Source organism: Apteryx mantelli, chromosome 10 (genome assembly GCF_036417845.1).
Source record: "Apteryx mantelli isolate bAptMan1 chromosome 10, bAptMan1.hap1, whole genome shotgun sequence".
In the NCBI taxonomy this organism is placed as follows: Eukaryota; Metazoa; Chordata; class Aves; order Apterygiformes; family Apterygidae; genus Apteryx; species Apteryx mantelli.
In genome coordinates this window covers 4,217,268-4,237,578 of record NC_089987.1, presented here as the reverse complement: position 1 = coordinate 4,237,578, position 20,311 = coordinate 4,217,268, and the positions used below count along the sequence as shown (strand labels likewise).

Here is a 20,311-nt window from a genome sequence, read left to right as displayed (position 1 = left end):
GTGCTTTAATGAGTTTAATGTTGCATCTAGAAGTCCAGGGACCTTCTGGATTGTTGAACCCGGTGTCCAGGGTTCCCCTGAAATTTGTTGCTTAATCCGCTTTGCAATTTCACCCTTCCCTATATTAATTCTGGTTAGATTTCTGCCTCTGTTACTCCTGTCAAAATATTTCAGAACTGTAATTGTCTCATGACTGAAAACCTTCTTCTGATTTCTAGTAATGTGTATTCATGGCTATTTGTGAATCAACTGATTATTTCTCTTTTTCGATTTATTTCTCTCGGTTTACTTAGAGTAGCTGTTCCTCCTCTTAGGTTTTGTTTTAGCAGTCTGGTAAATTGGTGGTTTTCTGGTTTTCTGTTGAACAGGTTGTCGGTAACATATCATCTGTATAAACACAGTTGTGTAATGTTTTTACAAAGGGGTGGGAGATTAGCTTGCCTTTAGTGCTTCGTGTATTAGAATTGTGTTCCCCTCGGAAAATAACTTTTACCTTGGGTAACAGAAATCTGCCGCCTTCAGTGCTAGTTTATGTTAGTGATTAATAATCACTTTGTAATTTTTTGATGTTTTTTTTTTTTTTTGTTGCCATGTTAACCGTGGTTCACTGTTAGTGACAATTAACCTACTTCTACTTTAACTGCTAATATCGCTGGTGAAAATATTATGACTAATTTCAAGACTAACCGTTGCAGACCTTAGCAACCTGTATCCAGACCAGCAGTTCTAAGTATCAGCTTTTATCTTATCTAACCAGACCCTCTCTCAGCTGATTGTCCGTATTAGCCCCCATTTTTTCAATCTTAAAATGTTGCATGGGAATTTGTTACTGAATTTTTGCACACTGTAGGAATCAAGTTAACATCTCTGTAGCTGTTGAGGTCAGCACCTTTTTTTTGTCATTTTCCTGCCTCTCCAGTCTTTTAATATGTATCTTGTGTTCGCTGTTCTCCTCGTGTAGCTCTGATTTTGACAATATTTTAAAATATTTTCTGCGAAGGGATACTATAGTTTTACTGGTTGCTTCAGCTCCCTCTTGCATTGAAGAATGTTTCACATCTCTGCTTTTTTGTTTGTTTTGGTTATGGGGGTGAGTTTCCACCTTTACTTGAAGTCTGTTGGTTGGCTGTTTCTATTTTTTACAGAAAATATATTCCAGGTTATCACTTGCTAATATTCAAATTGTTAGTTTTAGAAAGTCTTTCCTGTGAAAGGTCTCCCCCTCTCCCTCCCCCTCCTAGACTAAACAGTACCTTCACCTTTAGTTATAGTATTTGAAATGATTAAAATGTTGGTGAAATCACTGCATATTATAAAATGCAGGGTTTCTTTAACATAACTTCTGAACACTAACAGTTAATGTTGTGAGAAGGCCATCCATCAGTTCCAGTTTAGCTGTTGGATTGGTCTTTGGTAAATAATAAATCTTTAACTTTCTGTTTAATGTATCATTTTTAATGTGATTAAATATTTGGTTAATACACAGATTACATTTTCTGAACGCTTCCTTAATGCCGCTGCGTAGACACTGCAAGCTTTGGTCGCTTGCCCTCCAATGTATCATTTAATGAAGTCCATTCCAATGTATTCAAAATCACAACGGCCGTGTACCTCAACACCAATGATAGACAGTTTGTAAGTAGCTTGTTAAAAAAAAACCCTGTGATCTGACTAAGCTTGGGAAGAAGTGTGTGACAAATGATTGTTTATTGTAGTTGATGAAAGTTGTTATGTATCCGGAAGTTTTTTCTTGTTTTGTTTTTTTATGACACTTGGCTTTTATAATGAACTTAGGATTTTACAACTGTTTGCGTAGTCATGGAAAATACTTCCTGTCGCCTGTCTGAGTATTTTTTTTTAAATAGCATTTCAGTTGCAAAAGTGAACTGTGAGAGCTGCAAGAAACCTCTGCTTTATTAGCAATGACCACATTAATTTTTGTATCTGAACTTATTAAGACTTTATTATGATATCCTGTGATTTCTGGCTGTTGGTAATGACAATGATCTAATTTTATTATTTGCCCTCTTAAGTCTTAACTTGCGCTCATGTCTAGTTGTTCCTTCCATTCTGTTTCAGTGTTCGTCTAATGAATGAGTTCACTAATATGCCTGTACCTCCTAAAGCAAAACAAGGTGAGTGGGAATAGGGGGAGAAGAGTCTTCAAAATATGATAAGAAGGCTTTGGGATAGGGATCTGCCTTGTGCTATGTACCTGAGAGCTTTAATGCTGGTGCTTGAGCCCTTCTGTGGCTCTTCAATCCCTTGGGGTTCCTTGACAGCTTTCAAAGTTTGCTGTTACATTTCTGTCAGCATTTTTCCTTAATGGTAATTAATATCAAGAACTCATAGGTGTTGCTCATTATAGTCTTTCTTTTATTTGGTAGACCAAACTTACAAGTGCAGTAGGAATAGCTTTTTTAAAAGTTAACTTAATTGTTAAGGTGCCTTCTAAGAACATGCCCTTCCTAACAAAGTCATTTGGTATTTCATTGTATTTTACTGTGCTTCTTCCTTATATATCTTCAGCTGTTGTTGTTTTTATCATCTTGCAAAATTTTATCCTCATATATATCTTTTTCTTAAATACTCAAGACTTGCATTCGTTCAGAACAAAACTGGCCATATTACGGTCTGTTTAGCGATTAGAGACTGCCTGCAGGCATATTACCCAGGCTTTAATTTCTTCCCTGACCCTACGCGCTGTTGCAATGTGAACACTTTGAAAGCGTATGATTCTTGCTAATATGTGTGTGGGGTCAGTCATGGTTACGTGGCGAGGAACAGAGCATTTTTCAGTGTAGTTAAATGGTCTTGTAGGTTTCATTTGTGTCTCTAAACCAAATCTGTTTTACTACAAACTTATAGAAATATGAAATGCTTTCAGGAGTGTGTTTATGTAACATTATAACAAAATATCATGGGGTTGCTTGTTCCAGTCATTTTCAAATGCTTCAGACATTTCTGTGGTTTGCTGCTTAAGTTTTGGTTGTTTCTTTTTTTTTTCCCCTCTGTAAAACAAATCTTACTGTCTTATGCAACTTACTTTACTTCTAGGTCATTTTAATTGTATTCTCTAGTTTTCAATATAGTTTCTCAGGCCTTGTATCACTGTTAGTTTGAAAATTCTGTCAAACCATTTGTTGCTTTCTTGCTGCAGGGAGGAAAAGTGATCCATTAGAATTACAAATATATAAAAGATTTAAGGAGTGTTCTCTGAGTACAAAAGAAGGACAAAAATTTAAATGGAACCAAAATTGTTCTTTTATGGTGGTTATAGATATTCTTGTTTTCTGTTAGTTTTTATAGTGTTGACTGTAAAAAGAGAGTACTAACTGCTTTTTCAGCTTTCCAGACCATCTGTAAGTCAATGTAGGGTGATGTAAGAAGTCCTAAAGAAAGTTTATGGATAAAAGACTTGTATCTTGTGGATACTGAACTTGAGTCACTTGGTTAAAATGGTAGTAAAACTATTAATAAAACATAATTTTGGATTCCAAAGTCCAGTGATGTGTGAAGTGGATGTTAAAGTCTAATGTAGAAAAACATATGCTGTTCAACTTTCAACATTGCTTAAAAAAAAAAAAAAGTTGATAAAATTCTGAAATTGTGGATGTGTGTGTGTTAATGATGATGGTAGCTGATATGACTATAGTTTAAATGATGGTTATAGTTTAAAGATGGAATTTCTGGGGAGAAACAAACTATCTTCACACAGCCTGAATGGTCAAACACTTTGTATATTTTGAGAACACATGTTTTTGAGGTGCTTTATTGTATAACTAATGAAGAAACAGGATTTATCATCAGCTTGATACACTGTTAATTAACCTTTAAGTTTTTGTTTCACAATCCCACAGTGCTTATTTAAATATTACTTCTCTTTGTCTTGCAGCTTTAGGTGATAAAATTGTGAGAGACATCCGACCAGGAGCTGCCTTTGAACCTACATATATTTATAGACTTTTGACGGTTATCAAGTCAAGTCTGTCAGAAAAGGTGTGGTTTACAAATCTCTAAGGCTTTTGTAATTGCATCTCAAGGCAACTACTGACTTTTTAGAACAACTTCAAAGCCATAAAATAGGTTCTGTGCCTAAATGTCACTAAAGTCAATTAGTTTATTGTTATAATGAAGTTAAACAACCTTGGAACTTGAATAAATTATAGGAAGGTATTCATCATAATAGTCTGGTAGTTTAGTATGTCAGAACACTGAAAAAAATGGCTGGAATAGAACGTCAGTATATAGTATTTTTATAGAGAATACATTGCACTGATTTGCATTTAAACTAAGAAATGAGTAATTGTTTGTTTCTGCTTGGGATTCAGCTTGAAATAGCTGGAGGTCCACAGAGACTTTAAAATAATGTTCCAGGTTTAGTTTTAGTTGAAGAAGAGGTAATGGTTCAAACCATCTTTTGGTTTGGACTTGGTTGAACTGCAATTTTTAATAGTACTTTTAAAAAATTGCCAGAAGAAATTTACTGACTTGCATGTTATATTCAGTATATACTGAGAAAAATAATAATTAAAAAATGTTCATATCCAGGTCAAGCGTACGTATGTGCGTGCTGTCATGGCTGGTTAGCAATTAATGTATTGGTTCTCTTTGAAATTGTTATAAATCAGGTGTTGCTAGAGTGAAATTTGAACTTTATTTGACTTTCCACCTAAGCCTCTGACTACTTGGTAAATTAACTAAATTAATAGAAAAGCCAGAAGTTCAATGTCTTTTATCTACTCTTAAATTGAAAATATGAAAATGTCATATAATTACTGAAAAAAATTTTATTCAGGGCAGACAAGAGGATGCTGAAGAATATTTGGGATTTATCCTCAATGGACTACATGAAGAAATGCTGACCTTAAAGAAACTTCTCTCTCCACATAATGAAAGTTAGTTTTTTTGTAGCAAACTTAATTCCTTTCAAATATTTGTAAAGATCTTTTTTTCTCTTTTTGTGATACTCTGTAGTATAGTGCAGTGTTTGGAATGGACGTTGAGATGGGGATAGAATACCACTTTTAAGAGGACTCAGGAAGGACGTTAAAATAATCTTTAGTTAAAATCTGGCCAGAGGGTAAAATGAGTCAATTCCTTCCAACTTTACAAATGATCTGCAGTGTTACAGTATATTTCTAAAAAAAGCTTTATGGTTCTGCAAACATTCTGGATGACATTTGATAACAAGGCACGTACTCTGTTCTCCTAAACAATAAATTTCTGTATTACGAATTTTTTAGTGAGCTCAACTGAGAAAGTGATTTGAGGCTAACTCAAGTTGTCTGGGTTTGTCTTAAGTATAGGTATGTTTCTCTACCATGCAGATCGGCAATGTTGGTTGTTTGCTGGGCCTCTCTGTAGTAGGTCAAAAATACATCAATATAGTTTGTCACTGGTCTTTAAACAGCTGTTGATTAAGCTCTTTTTTCTGAATAGCAAACATTTAGACTAACGGCTAATTTATATCTAATTTAAAACAGAACGTACAAATTAATTTTAAAAGTATCTTACTGGCAAAGGTGGAGAAATACAAAACAAAAACTTAGTTTCTTTGAAAGAAGTATTGGGATTTACAAGCAGCCTAAAAATGCCATTTTATGTTACAATGCCTTTATGTTTGGGTGCCCTACTAAAAATGAAACAAAATACTTTTAGTCTTATCCAAGTATAGAGTAAAGATCACTGATTATCCAGGTTTTCTTTAGCAGGGTAATTCTTTTTATGGTATAAAATGATTATTCCATATTTTGTTCCTTAGCTGCGTTCAGTATATAGCCTGCTGACTTTGGCATTCACAAAGAAAATATTTGCTAAACCTTGGTTTCCTTGTAAAATATCTGTGCAGAAAAGGAGTCATATTTAATAATGGCATAATTATGCCTCTGGAATAACACCTGTCTTTCCAATTTTCTACCCCATAAGTTTAGTAATAAAAATATATAAATTTTTGTCTGTTACAAAACTACATCTGTTTACATAGTCATCAGTGAGCTGTGTTATGTTTATATATGTCCAGCTGAGAGTGTTGCTGGAGTTTACTTAAAAGCTCTCATTCAGTCTTTCAAAAAACTTTAACCTATGAAAATTTTTTCTCCTCTGAAAATTATTCTTAACATTTTGTTTGTTTTAATTCTTTCAAATTCTTTATCTGTGTACATGTTTTATTTGTAAAAAGCAGTACGTGTTCTTTTCCTTCTGCCTTTTAAGAACTCTCAGTTTCCAATGGTCCTGAGGCACAGACTGTTCATGAAGAGGAGGAGCAAGATGAACAGGGAGAAGGCAGTGAGGATGAATGGGAGCAAGTGGGACCTCGCAACAAATCATCAGTCACTCGACAGGCTGACTTTGTTCAGACTCCAATTACTGATATTTTTGGTGGTCATATAAGGTATAGTACTATTTAGTAAACGTTGTTGAGATTGCAGGCTGCGTTGCCTTCACAGATAACCTTTTCTTCTGCTTTGCTGGCTGGCTTTCACCATTGTTGAGTAGGGGAAAATTTTATACGGTTGTTTCTGGCCACACGAGGTTAGCATCCTGCCAGGAAGCACTGTTATGCAAGAGAGATTTCAAAAGATGGACAGCATGGTCAGAAAGCATTCTGTGATTTGTTGTACAGGCTGAATCTTTGTGAGATTGAGAACAAAACTCCTCAATTACATATAGAAGAGGAGTTTGAGATATGTATGCTTTGCCTGTTTATATTTAAGAATTCCAAAGAACTCTACAGCTACTTAATTTTTCAGGAGTCTGAACTCATTCTGAATATAATAATACTAATGAATAATGAGATTTTCTGAGAATTAAATCCAGTCAGTAAGAGAATGGATTAAAATTGAGAACTGTTGACTTTCCATTCTTTATAGACACACTTCCCAGAAGCTGGAAAGTTATAATAGTTCTTAAATAAAATGTTAAAGATGAAACAAGTTAGTCTGGAAAAATGTAAATCACTGCAAGCTGTTACAGGAATGAAAGGAATGTGAGACGTTACTTATATTCAGGCCTGAAGCCAGAGGAAGGCAGAAAGTAGGTACTGGAAGAATATTTTTTTGGAAAGGAAGCCTCATGATTTGTTTGGAGAAATGTATAATTTAGAATAAAAGCAAGATAAACACTAGGGAAAAATGTATTCCAAAACAAAAATGTAGAGCTGAAGAATTATTTTTAAATTGGCAGACATTTAATTGCTAGTGTTTGACTCCTTGTGTTGCCAGGTATTCAGTCTACAGGTACAAATAATGTGGGCTAGTGCCTTCTGCCTGTGAAATGCACTGAAATTATTCTTCAGGGATTTGAGTCAGACAGCTGGCAAATAAAATTATATTTTCCATAGAAATTGGCAGATGGACGTTTGTACATATTGATGAAATTCCATGTTGATGGTATGTTCACATAGCTGAGGCACCGCTGATACTCTTAATGTATTTATCATGGCCAGAATTGTTTAGATCTTTATAAGATTCCATTAGTTTGTTAAATGAAGAATATTTAAAGACACTGTTCTGTAGAAATTGCCAGAAAATGAAGTAAAATGGAGGCGATAACTGAAAAGGGAAAAACTTGCACTGAGCGACAGAAGCACAGGGCCCAATCCCACATCTGCTGCCACCACACCCATTTTATTCAACTTCCAAACTAGGTCACACATTTTACCGCAGAAACAGTATCCCATGTTGAGATGTTGGAAAGCTCCCTCCTCTGAGGCTGAGGGTGGAGATAGGAAGGAGTGAATACAAAACTGCAAGTAGAAGTCCATCAAATGAAAATATCAGAAAAATCAAATGGAAAAAGCATCTGGGAAAACGTGGTTTGAATTGTCATCTTTTAGCTTGGGAAACCTTAGTCTCTTCTTGAGGCTTTAATTGTCCATTACATGCCTATTTAGGCATAATTGCTTAAATGATTTTTGTAATTTCTTTTTTAAACAGTGTGAGACTTAAGTCTGAACACGTCGATGCACATTTCTATCAGGATCTGGTTTGTTCACGAACAAGAGTGCCTTTTGGTTTTCAGCTTGTGTGAATTTCAAATATCAGTTACGCAAACTAGCTCACAATCCAGTTAGAAAACTGCTAAATATTTCCATAAGTACCGCTGACCTTTCTCTTCCAAACGCACTGTGATTTTTAAAGAAAATTAATCAAATATGTGTTTGTATTTGGACAGCATTTTGCTTTGAGGAATTAAGAGTAGATTTCTCAGCACAGCCTGTATCTGTTTCACTGTCAGTACATTCTAGTGCTGCAGTATAAGCACGGTGGTAATGGCCAGTGTATGTTTTCTTGAAAATTTTTTTTATCTTAGAACTATACTGATAGTAGAATTCTTACAGTACCTGAAACTAATTACGAATATGAAAATAGTACATTTTTCCCTTGACCAAAAATAACTTGTAAATAATCTAATTAGTAATTTTGTTATACAGAACCAGTCTTGTAAAGGTATTGATGTCAAACCCATTTCTGTATATCTTTTGAAGAAATGTTACAGTTTAATTTCTAATTCCTTATTTAAAGAAATATTTTTCCTTAGTATTAACTTTTCAGAGTATCATTCGTATTATTAACTAAATCTTTAATGTATGGACTTCAAAACAGTTGGAATTGATAGCATTTTCTATTGATTATCATATTAAATAATGGTTAGCTTAAGAAGGAGATTGGGAAATGTATCCAAAATGAGCAAGATTTATTTATTTATATAAGATTTGTTTACTGAAGCATTGTGCTCGGCATGTGTTGAAGGTTTTGTCCTTAAATATAGCCAAGAAGGAAGTGTTAAAATGAAAAAAAGATGCTACTGTTTTTCATAGGCTTTTTCCTCTAAGAGATACATATTTGCCGATATAAGGTGGATGGCTTTTTGGTGCTTCAGTGAGTTGCCTGAATCAAAGGAGTTATTTTGATAGGAGTTTGCAGTACAGGCATTAAACTTGGATGTTAACATTTCATACGTGATCCTGAGAAATTTCAGCATGGCTACCTGAATTACAGCTATGTTAATTATCTTCCTACTTCCAAGCTTTGTGAGGTACTGTCATGAGCTAAACAATACAAGAAATGAATGATTTATTTGGCTGAGTAAAACCACATTGTTTAAACAACTGGGCCTTTTTAATACAAGTATTGCTCTCGAAATAAAAAATTATTGAGCTGTATTTGCTAGTTTTAAGTTTTCATTAAAGTTTCAAAAGACTGAAATCGGTAAGGGTTCACTTAACAGTGCGGTGATGTTGTGGCTAAAGGGTATGCTCTCATCTCACAAAGCAATGATCACCAAACCATATTATTAGAGGCTGAAAATGATTAAACTTCCTAAATAAAAAATAGGAAGTGTGTTCTCATGCTCCAGGACTTTACCATGTTGCTTTTACAAAAGCCTCCAATTTGTGTCCAGACAGAGGAGCAGAGGGACAAAGTCTGGGCACAGAAAATGATGGGAAGAAAAGGAAATGCCAGTCCTGGACAGAGCATAGTTTAAATTTCATATGGTAGGGTTAAAGCCAACAATTTAAAAGCAATGTGAAATTGGTCTTAGTGAAGTGACTGAAAATCTAAGTATTTTGATTGGAGAATCTGGACTTGGTTGAAAGTGTTGCAGTAAAACATACAACTAGATAAGCATTAGAATATAGCATTTCTGAAGATCTGTTCCAAAAACAACTTCAAAAATCTAGTGTGATCACAAATGATTTAAAATGATAGGAATCATCATTGTTCTGGATTTCCGTATAAGCGTTCTGTGCCTTACAGCAAAACCATCTAGTTTCCAAACATTTTTTGCAGAAGAATGTATATTTCACAAAACAAGTATTTTGTGCTTAGCAGCATAGAAAAATAGTACAGTTGCCAAGCTGAGATAACAATTAAGTATTGCATGAACTTTATTTTAAAGCTTTACTTTAAAGTTTTATCAAGCCTAACTATAGTCCTGAGGTAAGTGCCTTTTTTGATGTAAACTTTTTCCACTTTATTTAATTTTTTTACTAAATCAGGCTTGTACTGTGCTCTGCTGTGAAATAGGTAAATGTTTATTTTTTCAACTTAGAAAAAAATGTTAAAACTATCTGAAGGCTCAAGATAGAAATTCAAGAATATTAATCCTAAAATGTTACATTTGCCTTTTGTTCTAATTCCCATAGCTTAATTTCATTTCCTTTATTCACATGGGGTGTTTTTGTGAGCACTTTCAGATTTCTTTGATATTGCCATCTGTTGCTGGGAAAACAGGGTCCTGAGGTGAATCTTTTTAAATGCATGACCACAAATTTGAGCATTTTTCTTTTTTAAATGTTTGCTTATCCAATAAATGTTTTAATCCTTCCATAAATAAACCAATATAAATATATTCCCATTCTGTATGTTGTTAATAGATGTGAAGACCATTTTACTTGCGGTAAAGTGGATTCAGGCTGTTAAAACTCATGCTTAACAGGTTTATATTTGTGTGTGTTTTTTGCTTTGAATTAACTATAAATTGTGTTACCAAGAGAGACTTCAGTCTGTACTTACTTGAAGGTTCTATATTTAAAATTACTGTTTTTTAACTTTTTTGTCTCCACAGATCTGTTGTTTATCAGCAGAGTTCTAAGGAGTCTGCTACACTGCAACCTTTCTTCACCCTACAACTGGATATTCAGTCTGACAAGATACGCACGGTTCAGGATGCATTGGAAAGTTTGGTGGCAAGAGAGTCTGTTCAAGGTTATACCACAAAAACCAAGCAAGAGGTGTGTTCTGTTGACCCCTTTTTATAGTCAAATCTTTTTAAAAGATTTTTTTTTTATACAGCTCTTGGCTTACAAATAAATACCTGAACACTATACCTAATCTTTTCAAAGTATACTGCAATAGTAAAGCATAATACTCTAAATATGTACAGCAAAAGTCATTCAAAGAAGAGAAATAACTCTTAAAGAAAACCATGCCTGTAAATTGGTATTTTTTCTGAGTTGGTACAATAATTGGTTGGAAATTTTAATTGAGTGTATAATGTATATTAGATTATCAAGGTGAAATGTGGTAATAATACGTACTATTATGGGTAAAGTAGCTTACAGCTAATCTTAACATACTGACTTCTGGGCATTGCCAGATGCTTTTGGTAGAGGAGTAGCTCTTCAAAGCATCAGTTGAAAATATGTTCTGTCTAGAAAAAAATCTCTTGTAGCAGAACACTTGCATGGTTGTCTGTTGCTGTAAGTCAAATGTACAAATCAAAACTCACCAGGAACAAATTAAAAATAAAGATATTCAGTGGTGGTAGGCCTGTTGAAGTCCTTGTATGACAACCTCCCCCCCCCCCCCAAAAAAAAAAAAAAAGGTATCATTATCTTTCTGTCCAGATTGATAATCTGAAATCTTCAATAGCCAGTAATTCCTCCATTCAGTGTGTATTTCTTGATACTATATAGTTGATTTGTTTGCTCTACACAGCCCTAGAAAAATCCCGTCAGAAGTACTATATTCAGTTTTAAGTCAGCACCTCAAGAAAGATGTTCTCCAGTTGGAGAATATCCAGAAGAGAGAATCGGAATGAATGACAGTCTAAAAGTTGTGACTTAAAAGAAAAAAGTGAGGTGGAAGAGCTGTTCAGCATTGCAAAGAGAAAACATAGAAGCAGAGCAATGGAACAGGATGTAAGGCTTAAGGAATGGAAGAACCTCATTTTTCTGTGCTACTCAAACAGAAAATGGGAATGAGAACCTAGACTAGATTGCGTTATTGTCTTGCTTCTTATGGTTTGTTTACTCTGCATTATTTAAAAAAAAAAATTCTGTACATTGAATGCTCAGGTGAAAATTCTGCATACACTATTCCTAACTACTTTCAATAGGTCAGGATGGAAAAAGACTCTTGGATTGCAGTTGTTCTCACTGGCAATTTATTTCTGTATATATTAGTCTCCTAAATACTCCAAATAAATGTATGATTAGACAAAGAAAGAATGGACTATTTTTTTTGAAAAGTTGAAGATTGATCATAGAATTGCAGAATGGTTGAGGTTGGAAGGGACCTGCAGACTAGATCATCTAGTCCAACCTTCCCCGCTCAAGCAGGGTCACCTAGAGCACGTTGCCCAGGATTGTGTCCAGACAGCTTTTGAATATCTCCAAGGATGGAGACTCCACAACCTCTCTGGGCAACCTGTTCCAGTGCTCTGTCACCCTCACAGTGAAAAACTTCTTCCTTATGTTCAGAAAGCTGCAGTTTGTCTGCTTTATATGCCCTGTAGGAGTGAATGTGGGAGAACGTTTCTCCAGTTGTCTTCCATGTGGAAGAAACATTTGCGGTACAAGGTCATCATGATTTACCACATGGATTTTGTTGTGCTAGTCATTCATTTTTTTGGTTTTTGCTGCAGATGGTTTTAACTTCTTTACTGACAACTCAGTGTTCAATTATGGGTTTTGGAAGAAATGGGTGTTCAATTTAGGTGCTCGAGGTTTGGTCTGGTTTATATTTTAGCGTCTGAGTGGAAACATAAGCATTCACAATGTCTTTTAGATCTTTTATTCAGAAGAAGTTCGTCGAAATAGCAGTTCTTGCATTACAAATTGCAGTGAAAACACTGAACACATTAACTTTAGAGCAAGCATAGGACTTCACAGATAGTAATTTTATTGTGAGGAAGCATTTCATCTCCATTTTCCAGATAAGGATACTGAAACTTTTGATAAAGCTGAAAATGGTATTGTTGTAAATATTGGCTTATCTGGAAAACCTGAACCATAGTCTCTTTGCTAATAACATTTTAAAGGACTGGCAGAATCAAAGCAGAGGTTATCAGAACTGTTTTACTGTTTCTTCATAACAAGTTAAAGACACCAATTAATTGTTGAATTAAGAGATATTAGGCTCACCCCTTTTAATGTTTCAACTTCTTAACGCAGTATTTGGTGTACAGTTTTATTTCAGTATTTATTTCAGTTTCATTTTTTTATTACAATTTTTTTATTGTCTTCTGATTTTGGTTAATCTGAATTGCGTTCTTTACAAGTGATGGGCCTGAGTAACAGATATGGAAAAAATAATCTTCTGAATGTATGTGAATTATTTCACTTAATTTTGGAAAAAGTTTTTTTTAATAAAAATTACTAAGTTATTTTGAATTTTATGTGTATAACAGTAAATCTGATTCCCATGCAGTGTTGTTAAATGGATAGGCATTTAAATGGAAATGGATGTTTAAAGTGGAATGACACTTCGTGGGTGTCTGTGTTCAATTTCACTTGCTCACTAGCATTTGAAGGAAGTAGTTCTGGTTCTTTATGGTTTTGCAGATCAATTTGTTCAGTCTTGAAATATTTTAACTGTTAATATTTTTTAAAAGGCTTAATTTAGCTTCACTACAGTGATTTTTTTTTTCCCAGTCCTTTTTTCCTATTTGTAGACCTGTTCATGTTTTTCTAAGTTACCTTCCACAAATTCCTTAGAAGCAGTCTTCACACCCCTGGAGTTTCCAAACTGCTCCTTGAAGATCTTATAAATGTTTTCCTAGGGCTCAGATTCATGCTCACTAAACAAACATTTGTGGCACTTTTGGATGGTAATGTCAGTGCCAGAAATCAGTGTCCCCCAGCAGAGTGAGGACAGCAGAGCACGTGCCTGCTCCTTAGCTGCTGCTGTGCAGTCTGGCACCATAACGCAGAACTGCACTGCTCTGTGGTTTAAGCCAATACGCTTGACTGAACGGCGCGGCTGGGGGGGCAGCCACATGTTCCCATACGCCAGCTCGGTTACTGAGGGAGGAGAATGGGACCTGCTTAAACCACTGCAGAAACGTTCTCCAGCGTCCTCCTGTTCCTGCTCTGCGCTGGGAATTCTGCTTTTTGCATTGAACTTTGAACTCAAAGACTTAAGATTTGAGATTTGGAAGACTGTGTATAATAAAATCTTGGGCTGGTAATAACTGGATGAATCAAATGCATATTTCTGTATATAAAGTTTCCGTGGATTTGCTCCCTAAAAGCAGAAGCTGTTCCATGCTAGCATGGTAGCTGTTCTCAATGAGAATTATGTAAATCTCTTGTCATAGTCTTCACTTTCAGAGTTTGACTTTTAGCTTCTTTTTCTCCATGTTATTTCCTGGGGAATGAGGAGATGGGCACCAGCAGGAGCTTACTTGTTGAATGGAAAAGAACAGGGCCCTGTTTGGCTTGCTGGTTTAAAGAAAACAAACAAAAAAAACCCTGCTGCTCAGCAAAGCTGCTGATGTAGCCAGGGTTTGATGTTTTTTGGTTGTAGGAATGCATATTTTGAATCCTTAAGATGTAGGTGAAATTTTGCAGTTTGTGGAAACTGTTTCTGTTCCAAATACAGCATTGGATCTGGTAAATTGGATCAGCTCAGATTGATTAGGAAATCAGGTGCCCTACAAAACCTGCCTGCTTTCAGCATCATGAATCCACATTTTAATCTTCGTGATGGAAAAAGGTAATAGTTTTTCCCTGTGAGTTAGTAGGCTCTAGTGAAGTTGGAACCTGTATTCAACAAGAATATGCTGATGCTTTACCATAAAAAAGTATATTTGAAATTTTTCTCAATCAGAAAATTCAGAAGAACTTAACTGTTACCTGGAGATTTGCTTTTTACTTCATAATTTCTAGGTAGGCCAAACATTTTTCTTTTGTAATTCTGAGCCAAGTTTCATGTTTTCAGACAGTAAGTGTTCAGTTGGTTTGGTTATAACTTTATGTAAAATTAATCTTTAGTTTATAGAAGCCCATTGTGGTTATAATCCATATTTTTTTCCATTTTTTCTTCAGAACTTTTAAAAAGAAAACCTGTTACACTTTTCCAAAGCACCCGATCACGATAACTAACTGATTTTTAGGTAACCGGTATGAAAGCTCACTTTTCTGTAGGAGGGACTTCTTGAACTTCAAATACCTTCTGGTTAATGCAGAATAATCTTTAAACTGCTGCCCTGCTCTTCTGTTGCTCTACTACATTAATCGTTAATACCTCCTTTTGAATAAGCCTTTGGTTTAATGCTATTGTTATAGGAAGGCGATTTTACTAGAAAGCAACAGTGCTGTAGGATTCTCTTGGTGAGAAAGGGGGGTGAATACAGATAGTACCAGTGAAAACTCGAGAGGAGTCTGCTATTTAATTATTATTTCAGTGAGGAAGAGAGGTATGTTCAGGACACCCTGGAGCGAGAGAGCATTCAAACTATTTAACAGAGTAGTTGCAATAGTCATAAGCACTGAGCGAAAACTCATTGCAGTCCAGTCTGTATTTATGGAGCACTTAGTGAAATTGCGTAAGATAAATGTAGACTCTAGGTACTGACGCCAAAATCTTTATTCTGGTAGTTTGTTTTACAGAGGCTTTTATTATTATTATTATTATATTTAATCTCCAGATTGAAAATTTAGAAATGATTTGGATTAGTTCCTTTTATTATGCTGTTTCTTTAAAGAAGAAAAAAAAAGCTTTTAGAGATGAAAATAGCTTAAAAAAAAATCTTTTGCCTCAGGTACAGAGGTATGGTGGTGGTGTTTTCCAGAGTTTGTAATTCTCTTAAATCAGCAGCATCTATCACAAGTTAATGACTTTTGATTAGAGATTAGAGTACAAGAGTTAGATAGTCTGCTAAGAATTATTAATCACTAAGCTATCATGCTGTTGGGGGATCTCCAGAAAGGTGGGGAGTTGGGGTTTTTTTTGTGTTTTTTTTTTGTTTGTTTGTTTGGGTTTTGGGGGGTTTTTTTTGTTAGTTCTGCAATATCTGAATATCTTTGTTCGTTCTAACAGATCAGGCAACACCATAGTAAATGGTAATGGGTTTGGCCTTAAAAACAATATTTTGGTTGGAAGATCCAGTACTCTTTACGTCTTAAACTGCTGTGTTTATCATTTAAAAATATATATTATTACAATTCAGATGTTTTTCAGGTGGTCTATTTTAAGTTAAATATTCCTCTTTTAAAGGAGTAATTTTGAGTGGTTAACAAAAAACTAGTTTCCTTTCATCTTTGTTCTCTGTGTTAGGTGGAGATCAGTAGAAGAGTGACACTAGAAGAGCTCCCTCCTGTTCTTGTTTTACACCTCAAGCGATTTGTGTATGAGAAAACTGGTGGATGTCAGAAGCTTATCAAGAATATTGAGTATCCTGTTGATCTGGAAATTAGTAAAGGTAAAGATTTTTAAATAGAAGCTTTCCCTGTTTTGGGAGACGGGAACGTTACATTTCCCAGGGAGTATCTGTGTGCGTATGTGTCTGTTTCAGTTCTCTTCCCCAGCACCCAGGTTTGTGCACAAGAAACATTTCTTCTTGGAGAGTATTGTTTTCTAGAAACAATAACTGGAATTAATATCTTGAATGCTTTGTTTTGCATAAAAAGAATCTGTCTAGGTTTCTGGGTTCAGTCTTGCTGAGCCTGATGCTTACTGTGTATTAGTTTGGGCCACTGTCTTGCAAAAAACATTATAGGGAAAGCCCTTGAAATCTTTGTCACATCCTAGGCAATGGACTGGCCAAATAGGAGGTGTGTGCAGATTTAAGGATTGAGATAACAGAATGTGTAGTATGTATCTATACAAGGCTGTTGCTACATAGTACTAGGTCTTTTTGTCTCAGATTTCAATGAAGTGACAAATTACTCTAATAAACAGTGGCTGTAGAAAGGAAACGGGAATATTTTTTTTTACAAAAATATAGCCTAAAGACAAACCATAGTTCAAGGGTTAAACCATATTTTTTGCGAAGATCTTTTTTTAGAGATACTGATTAGACAAAGGGTGAGATTGTGCATATGATCCAGCATCTGAAACTTGCTGTATTTAAATGCTTTTTTTTTTTTTTTTGTCTGACAAATTGACTGCTAGCCAGTCAGCATTTCAGATAGGGGAAAAAAAATAAAATAAAAATGGTTAGTCATATCCCAAGTGGATGCAACTTTGTCAGATAGTACCCTTTTATTTTACTTATACTCTATTTTAAAATGTCTTTTTAAAATGGACATTTTTAGAACTAGTTTAATCTACCTTGATTGACAAAAACAGTTGTTATAAGACTTGGAATCTGAAATTGTTTTTGTTATCTTCTGACAGTAGGAGTGAAAGGAGGAAAAAATATATAGCCTGATCTTTGCTCTCATTTTTTCAGTATTTTTTTTTCCTCAGCAGTTTTAAACACTTCCATAAGTGTTAGTACTCAGGTAAGTTCAAAAACCAATGCCTGCAATACCAGATAGCAGAATTTTGACCGTTCTCTATAGGTTACAGAAGTCACTTCAGTAAACTTTCTCATTTGTTACTGTGGGTTTCTGTTAGAAATAATTGATCCCTATTGAAATTGAATTTCTGAACTTGCTAACTGTTGCCTTTGTGACTTTCTTTCCTCCTCCAGAGCTACTATCTCCTGGTGTGAAAAGTAAAATTTTTAAAGGCCAAAGAACCTACCGGCTCTTTGCAGGTATTTTATCTATATGCCTCTGGTTCCTGTATTGCAAAACAATTTCTGCATATAGAATTTCAGAGACTCTGGGGTACCCTGGATTATATAAAATACTTTCTTTAGAATTGCAGTGAAATAACTTGTGGGTGTCATTCTTGCATACAGTGTTTATTCTGCATGTGTGCATACAAACTTATAATGCTACGTATTTATACATCTGATTTTTTTTTTCAGCTTAAAACTCATAAAAACAGTTCTGTAGGAGATCCATCCTGAAAAATATTAGCAGAAGCTGAAATGTAGCTGTAATATAATTATGCTTAACATATATCAGATTCTCAGGGTAAATGTTTCAAATGTCTTTTGAAATGGCTGTTTGAATGCTGGCTTTGCATCTTTTTGAACCCTCGAGTTGCGAACTGCTGGCAGTGTATGAATAGCATATTGTAGGTGGAAAAGTTTCATTTGGAGATGATTATTTTTGTGTGAGGAAATGATGTTTTTAAGAGTATCTACAATGTATATGAAAGACCTAAATTGGTAGTTAAGACTGGGAACCGATGTAAGAATTTAGAAGAAGCGTTTTAATATTGAAGAAAACAGTATCTGGGCAGTAATGAATTTGCTAAAGTGTAAAAGTCAAACACAGTCTAGGATTTACACCTGCTTATTTGTGTTGGCATCAGAGCAACATAATAAACTGGAGAACCGGAGATCTTAATTTTTACATCACTGAATCTGTGCCAATACTGGTGGCCTTATGTGACTTGGTGATTTGGATCCAGTTTTGTGACCGCTGAGGCTACAGAAAGAAATAACTTACCTGTCTCTTTGTGGAAATTCAGGACAGTTTCTGGCAATATAATTTTTTTATTGATAGTGGGTTTCACAGAGCAAGTTTGGAGAGTATATGTAAGGTGCTTTGGAGCAAATGTGTTAACCTTCTGATTTTTTTTTCTAACTCCTTCTGTGGAAAAGTATAATGCTTTAGTCTTCTGTCAGTCTAGGACTTCTCACCCACAGAGCTGAGCTTGTTGAATGAATTTTAAATTATTAACATGAGCTTTTGAATAATTAAGTTCCAGATATCACCCAGGATTTGCTTGTTTATCTTGCAGTTAACTAAATGCTAGAACATCAGTAGCTAAAAATGTAAGCTACCATGAGATTTATTTCATAAGTTCTCAAAAATTTATAGCTATTGTATAGTCTACTTTTCTACTTTGCTTAATTCAAATTATACTAAAAATCTTTGTCTTCAGAAGTGTGTGTATAGTGTGTATATATGCATCATGAATTTCTCTTTACAGTTGTCTATCATCACGGAAACAGCGCAACTGGTGGCCATTACACTACAGACGTCTTCCAAATTGGTCTAAACGGCTGGTTACGCATCGATGACCAGGCAGTTAAAGTGATAAATCAGTACCAGGTGGTGAAGCCGTCTGCAGAACGCACAGCCTACCTCCTGTACTACCGCCGAGTTGACCTGCTGTGAAACTCTCCCCTTTTACGCTGTGTGTGCAAGATACCTGCTTTGTAGAACGCCAACTATCACTAACTTTTCTTCCTCCTGTAAATGCTCTTTTGAGTGAATCCTTTTTTTTCTTTTCTTTTTTTTTTTTCCCTTGCAACTATGGGATAGAGTGATAAAGGAAGCTACTTTGGGTTTGTGCACAACATAGTTTGTGTAGACTTTTGACTTTGCAGAATGAAGTCATTTGGTTGAAAGACTCAGTCTTGTGAATCACACACAAAAAAAATATCTGATTTAATGCTGAATCCTAAGATAATAAAAGGGGATTTGCATTCGATTCCCACTTTCTAATTGCGTAGTAGAAGAAAACCCTGCACCAGCAACAGAACTTGTAGATTTCTGTGAAAATGTTTTATCTTTACTTAAGTAAAAAATAAAAAAATAAAAAAAATAAAAAGTGCTCTCTGCTTCCCCAATAGTTTTTGATAAGTGGTAAAATATGAGCCGATGTGTATGAGATGGAAATGGTCCTATGTGCTTCAAAAAATGTACAAACGTACAAAATGCAGAGTTGCTGGTTCCTAATAGGAAGACACATTTTAATAATTGTGCGATGAGAAACTGCTTAAGTACACATTGCAGATCAAATATTTGGAGTTAAGATGTTAGTCTATATAGATGGGTGATTGTAACTTTATTGCTATTAAGAAATTTCAAACTGCATTTATGCTTCTGTGTACATGAAATTTAAAAAATGGGCAAAATAATTAAGGTTGATATTTCTTTAAGTCTGCTTTGTTTAATTTTGCTGTCTGCTCTCCTATAATGTTGAGTTCCTAATTGTACACAGTTTAGTGATATCTAGAAGTATAAAGTTGTCGCCCATCAATAAAAGTCACAAAGTTGGTTTAAGGTGTGTGCGTGGGTTTTGTTTTTCCTCAAGTGTGAATTCTAGCCTTGGAAACTCCTAATAGAAAATGTTGTGTAGCACTTTTACAAGGTGCAGATCTGTTCCCCAAGTGAACGGCGCGTGCTTTTTGTCCTCTACAGCTTCTTGAACCTTCAGAAAGGTTTTCGTTCTGCTTTGAGATGAAACTGCACTTTGATGGGAGAGGGAAAGGGAGAAGAGGTCAATCACCGCGGGATGGCTAGAAGTCTGACATTTAGGGACATGGTACCCCAGGGCTGAATACTGGTCAGGCAGAACAGGGAATTCGGTGCCTTCCATGTCCTAGGTGAATACCTTGCACTACTGTTTTGGGGTAGATACAGTTTTGTCTGCCTTTGACTAAAAGAATCCATTCTTTAGCCAGTTGGCATTTTCAGATGAAGAGATGTCCAAGGGATTTTCAGATGAAAATTTTGTCAAAATATTTCCTTGATCAGCCCTGCTACTGAAGAAAATCAAATATATGTATG

At 35.1% G+C, this 20,311-nt stretch overlaps 1 protein-coding gene across 3 annotated transcripts in view; it reads left to right on the top strand.

Annotated features, from left to right (window-relative positions):
- Positions 1-19,804, top strand: part of USP10 (ubiquitin specific peptidase 10) — a 55,949-nt gene extending 36,145 nt beyond the window's left edge. For 2 of the 3 annotated variants that reach the window (XM_067302413.1, XM_067302412.1), the window contains exons 6-14: positions 1,526-1,635; positions 2,080-2,135; positions 3,896-3,999; positions 4,799-4,898; positions 6,214-6,394; positions 10,573-10,738; positions 16,008-16,152; positions 17,368-17,433; positions 18,726-19,804. In XM_067302413.1, the coding sequence (XP_067158514.1) occupies positions 1,526-1,635; positions 2,080-2,135; positions 3,896-3,999; positions 4,799-4,898; positions 6,214-6,394; positions 10,573-10,738; positions 16,008-16,152; positions 17,368-17,433; positions 18,726-18,913 (1,116 nt within the window). In that variant the 3' untranslated portion in view covers positions 18,914-19,804. Of the gene's footprint in view, positions 1-1,525; positions 1,636-2,079; positions 2,136-3,895; positions 4,000-4,798; positions 4,899-6,213; positions 6,395-10,572; positions 10,739-11,444; positions 11,951-16,007; positions 16,153-17,367; positions 17,434-18,725 lie in introns of those variants that run through there. The other variant, XM_067302414.1, reaches the window with a different exon arrangement.
- The last annotated feature ends 507 nt before the right edge of the window (positions 19,805-20,311 follow it).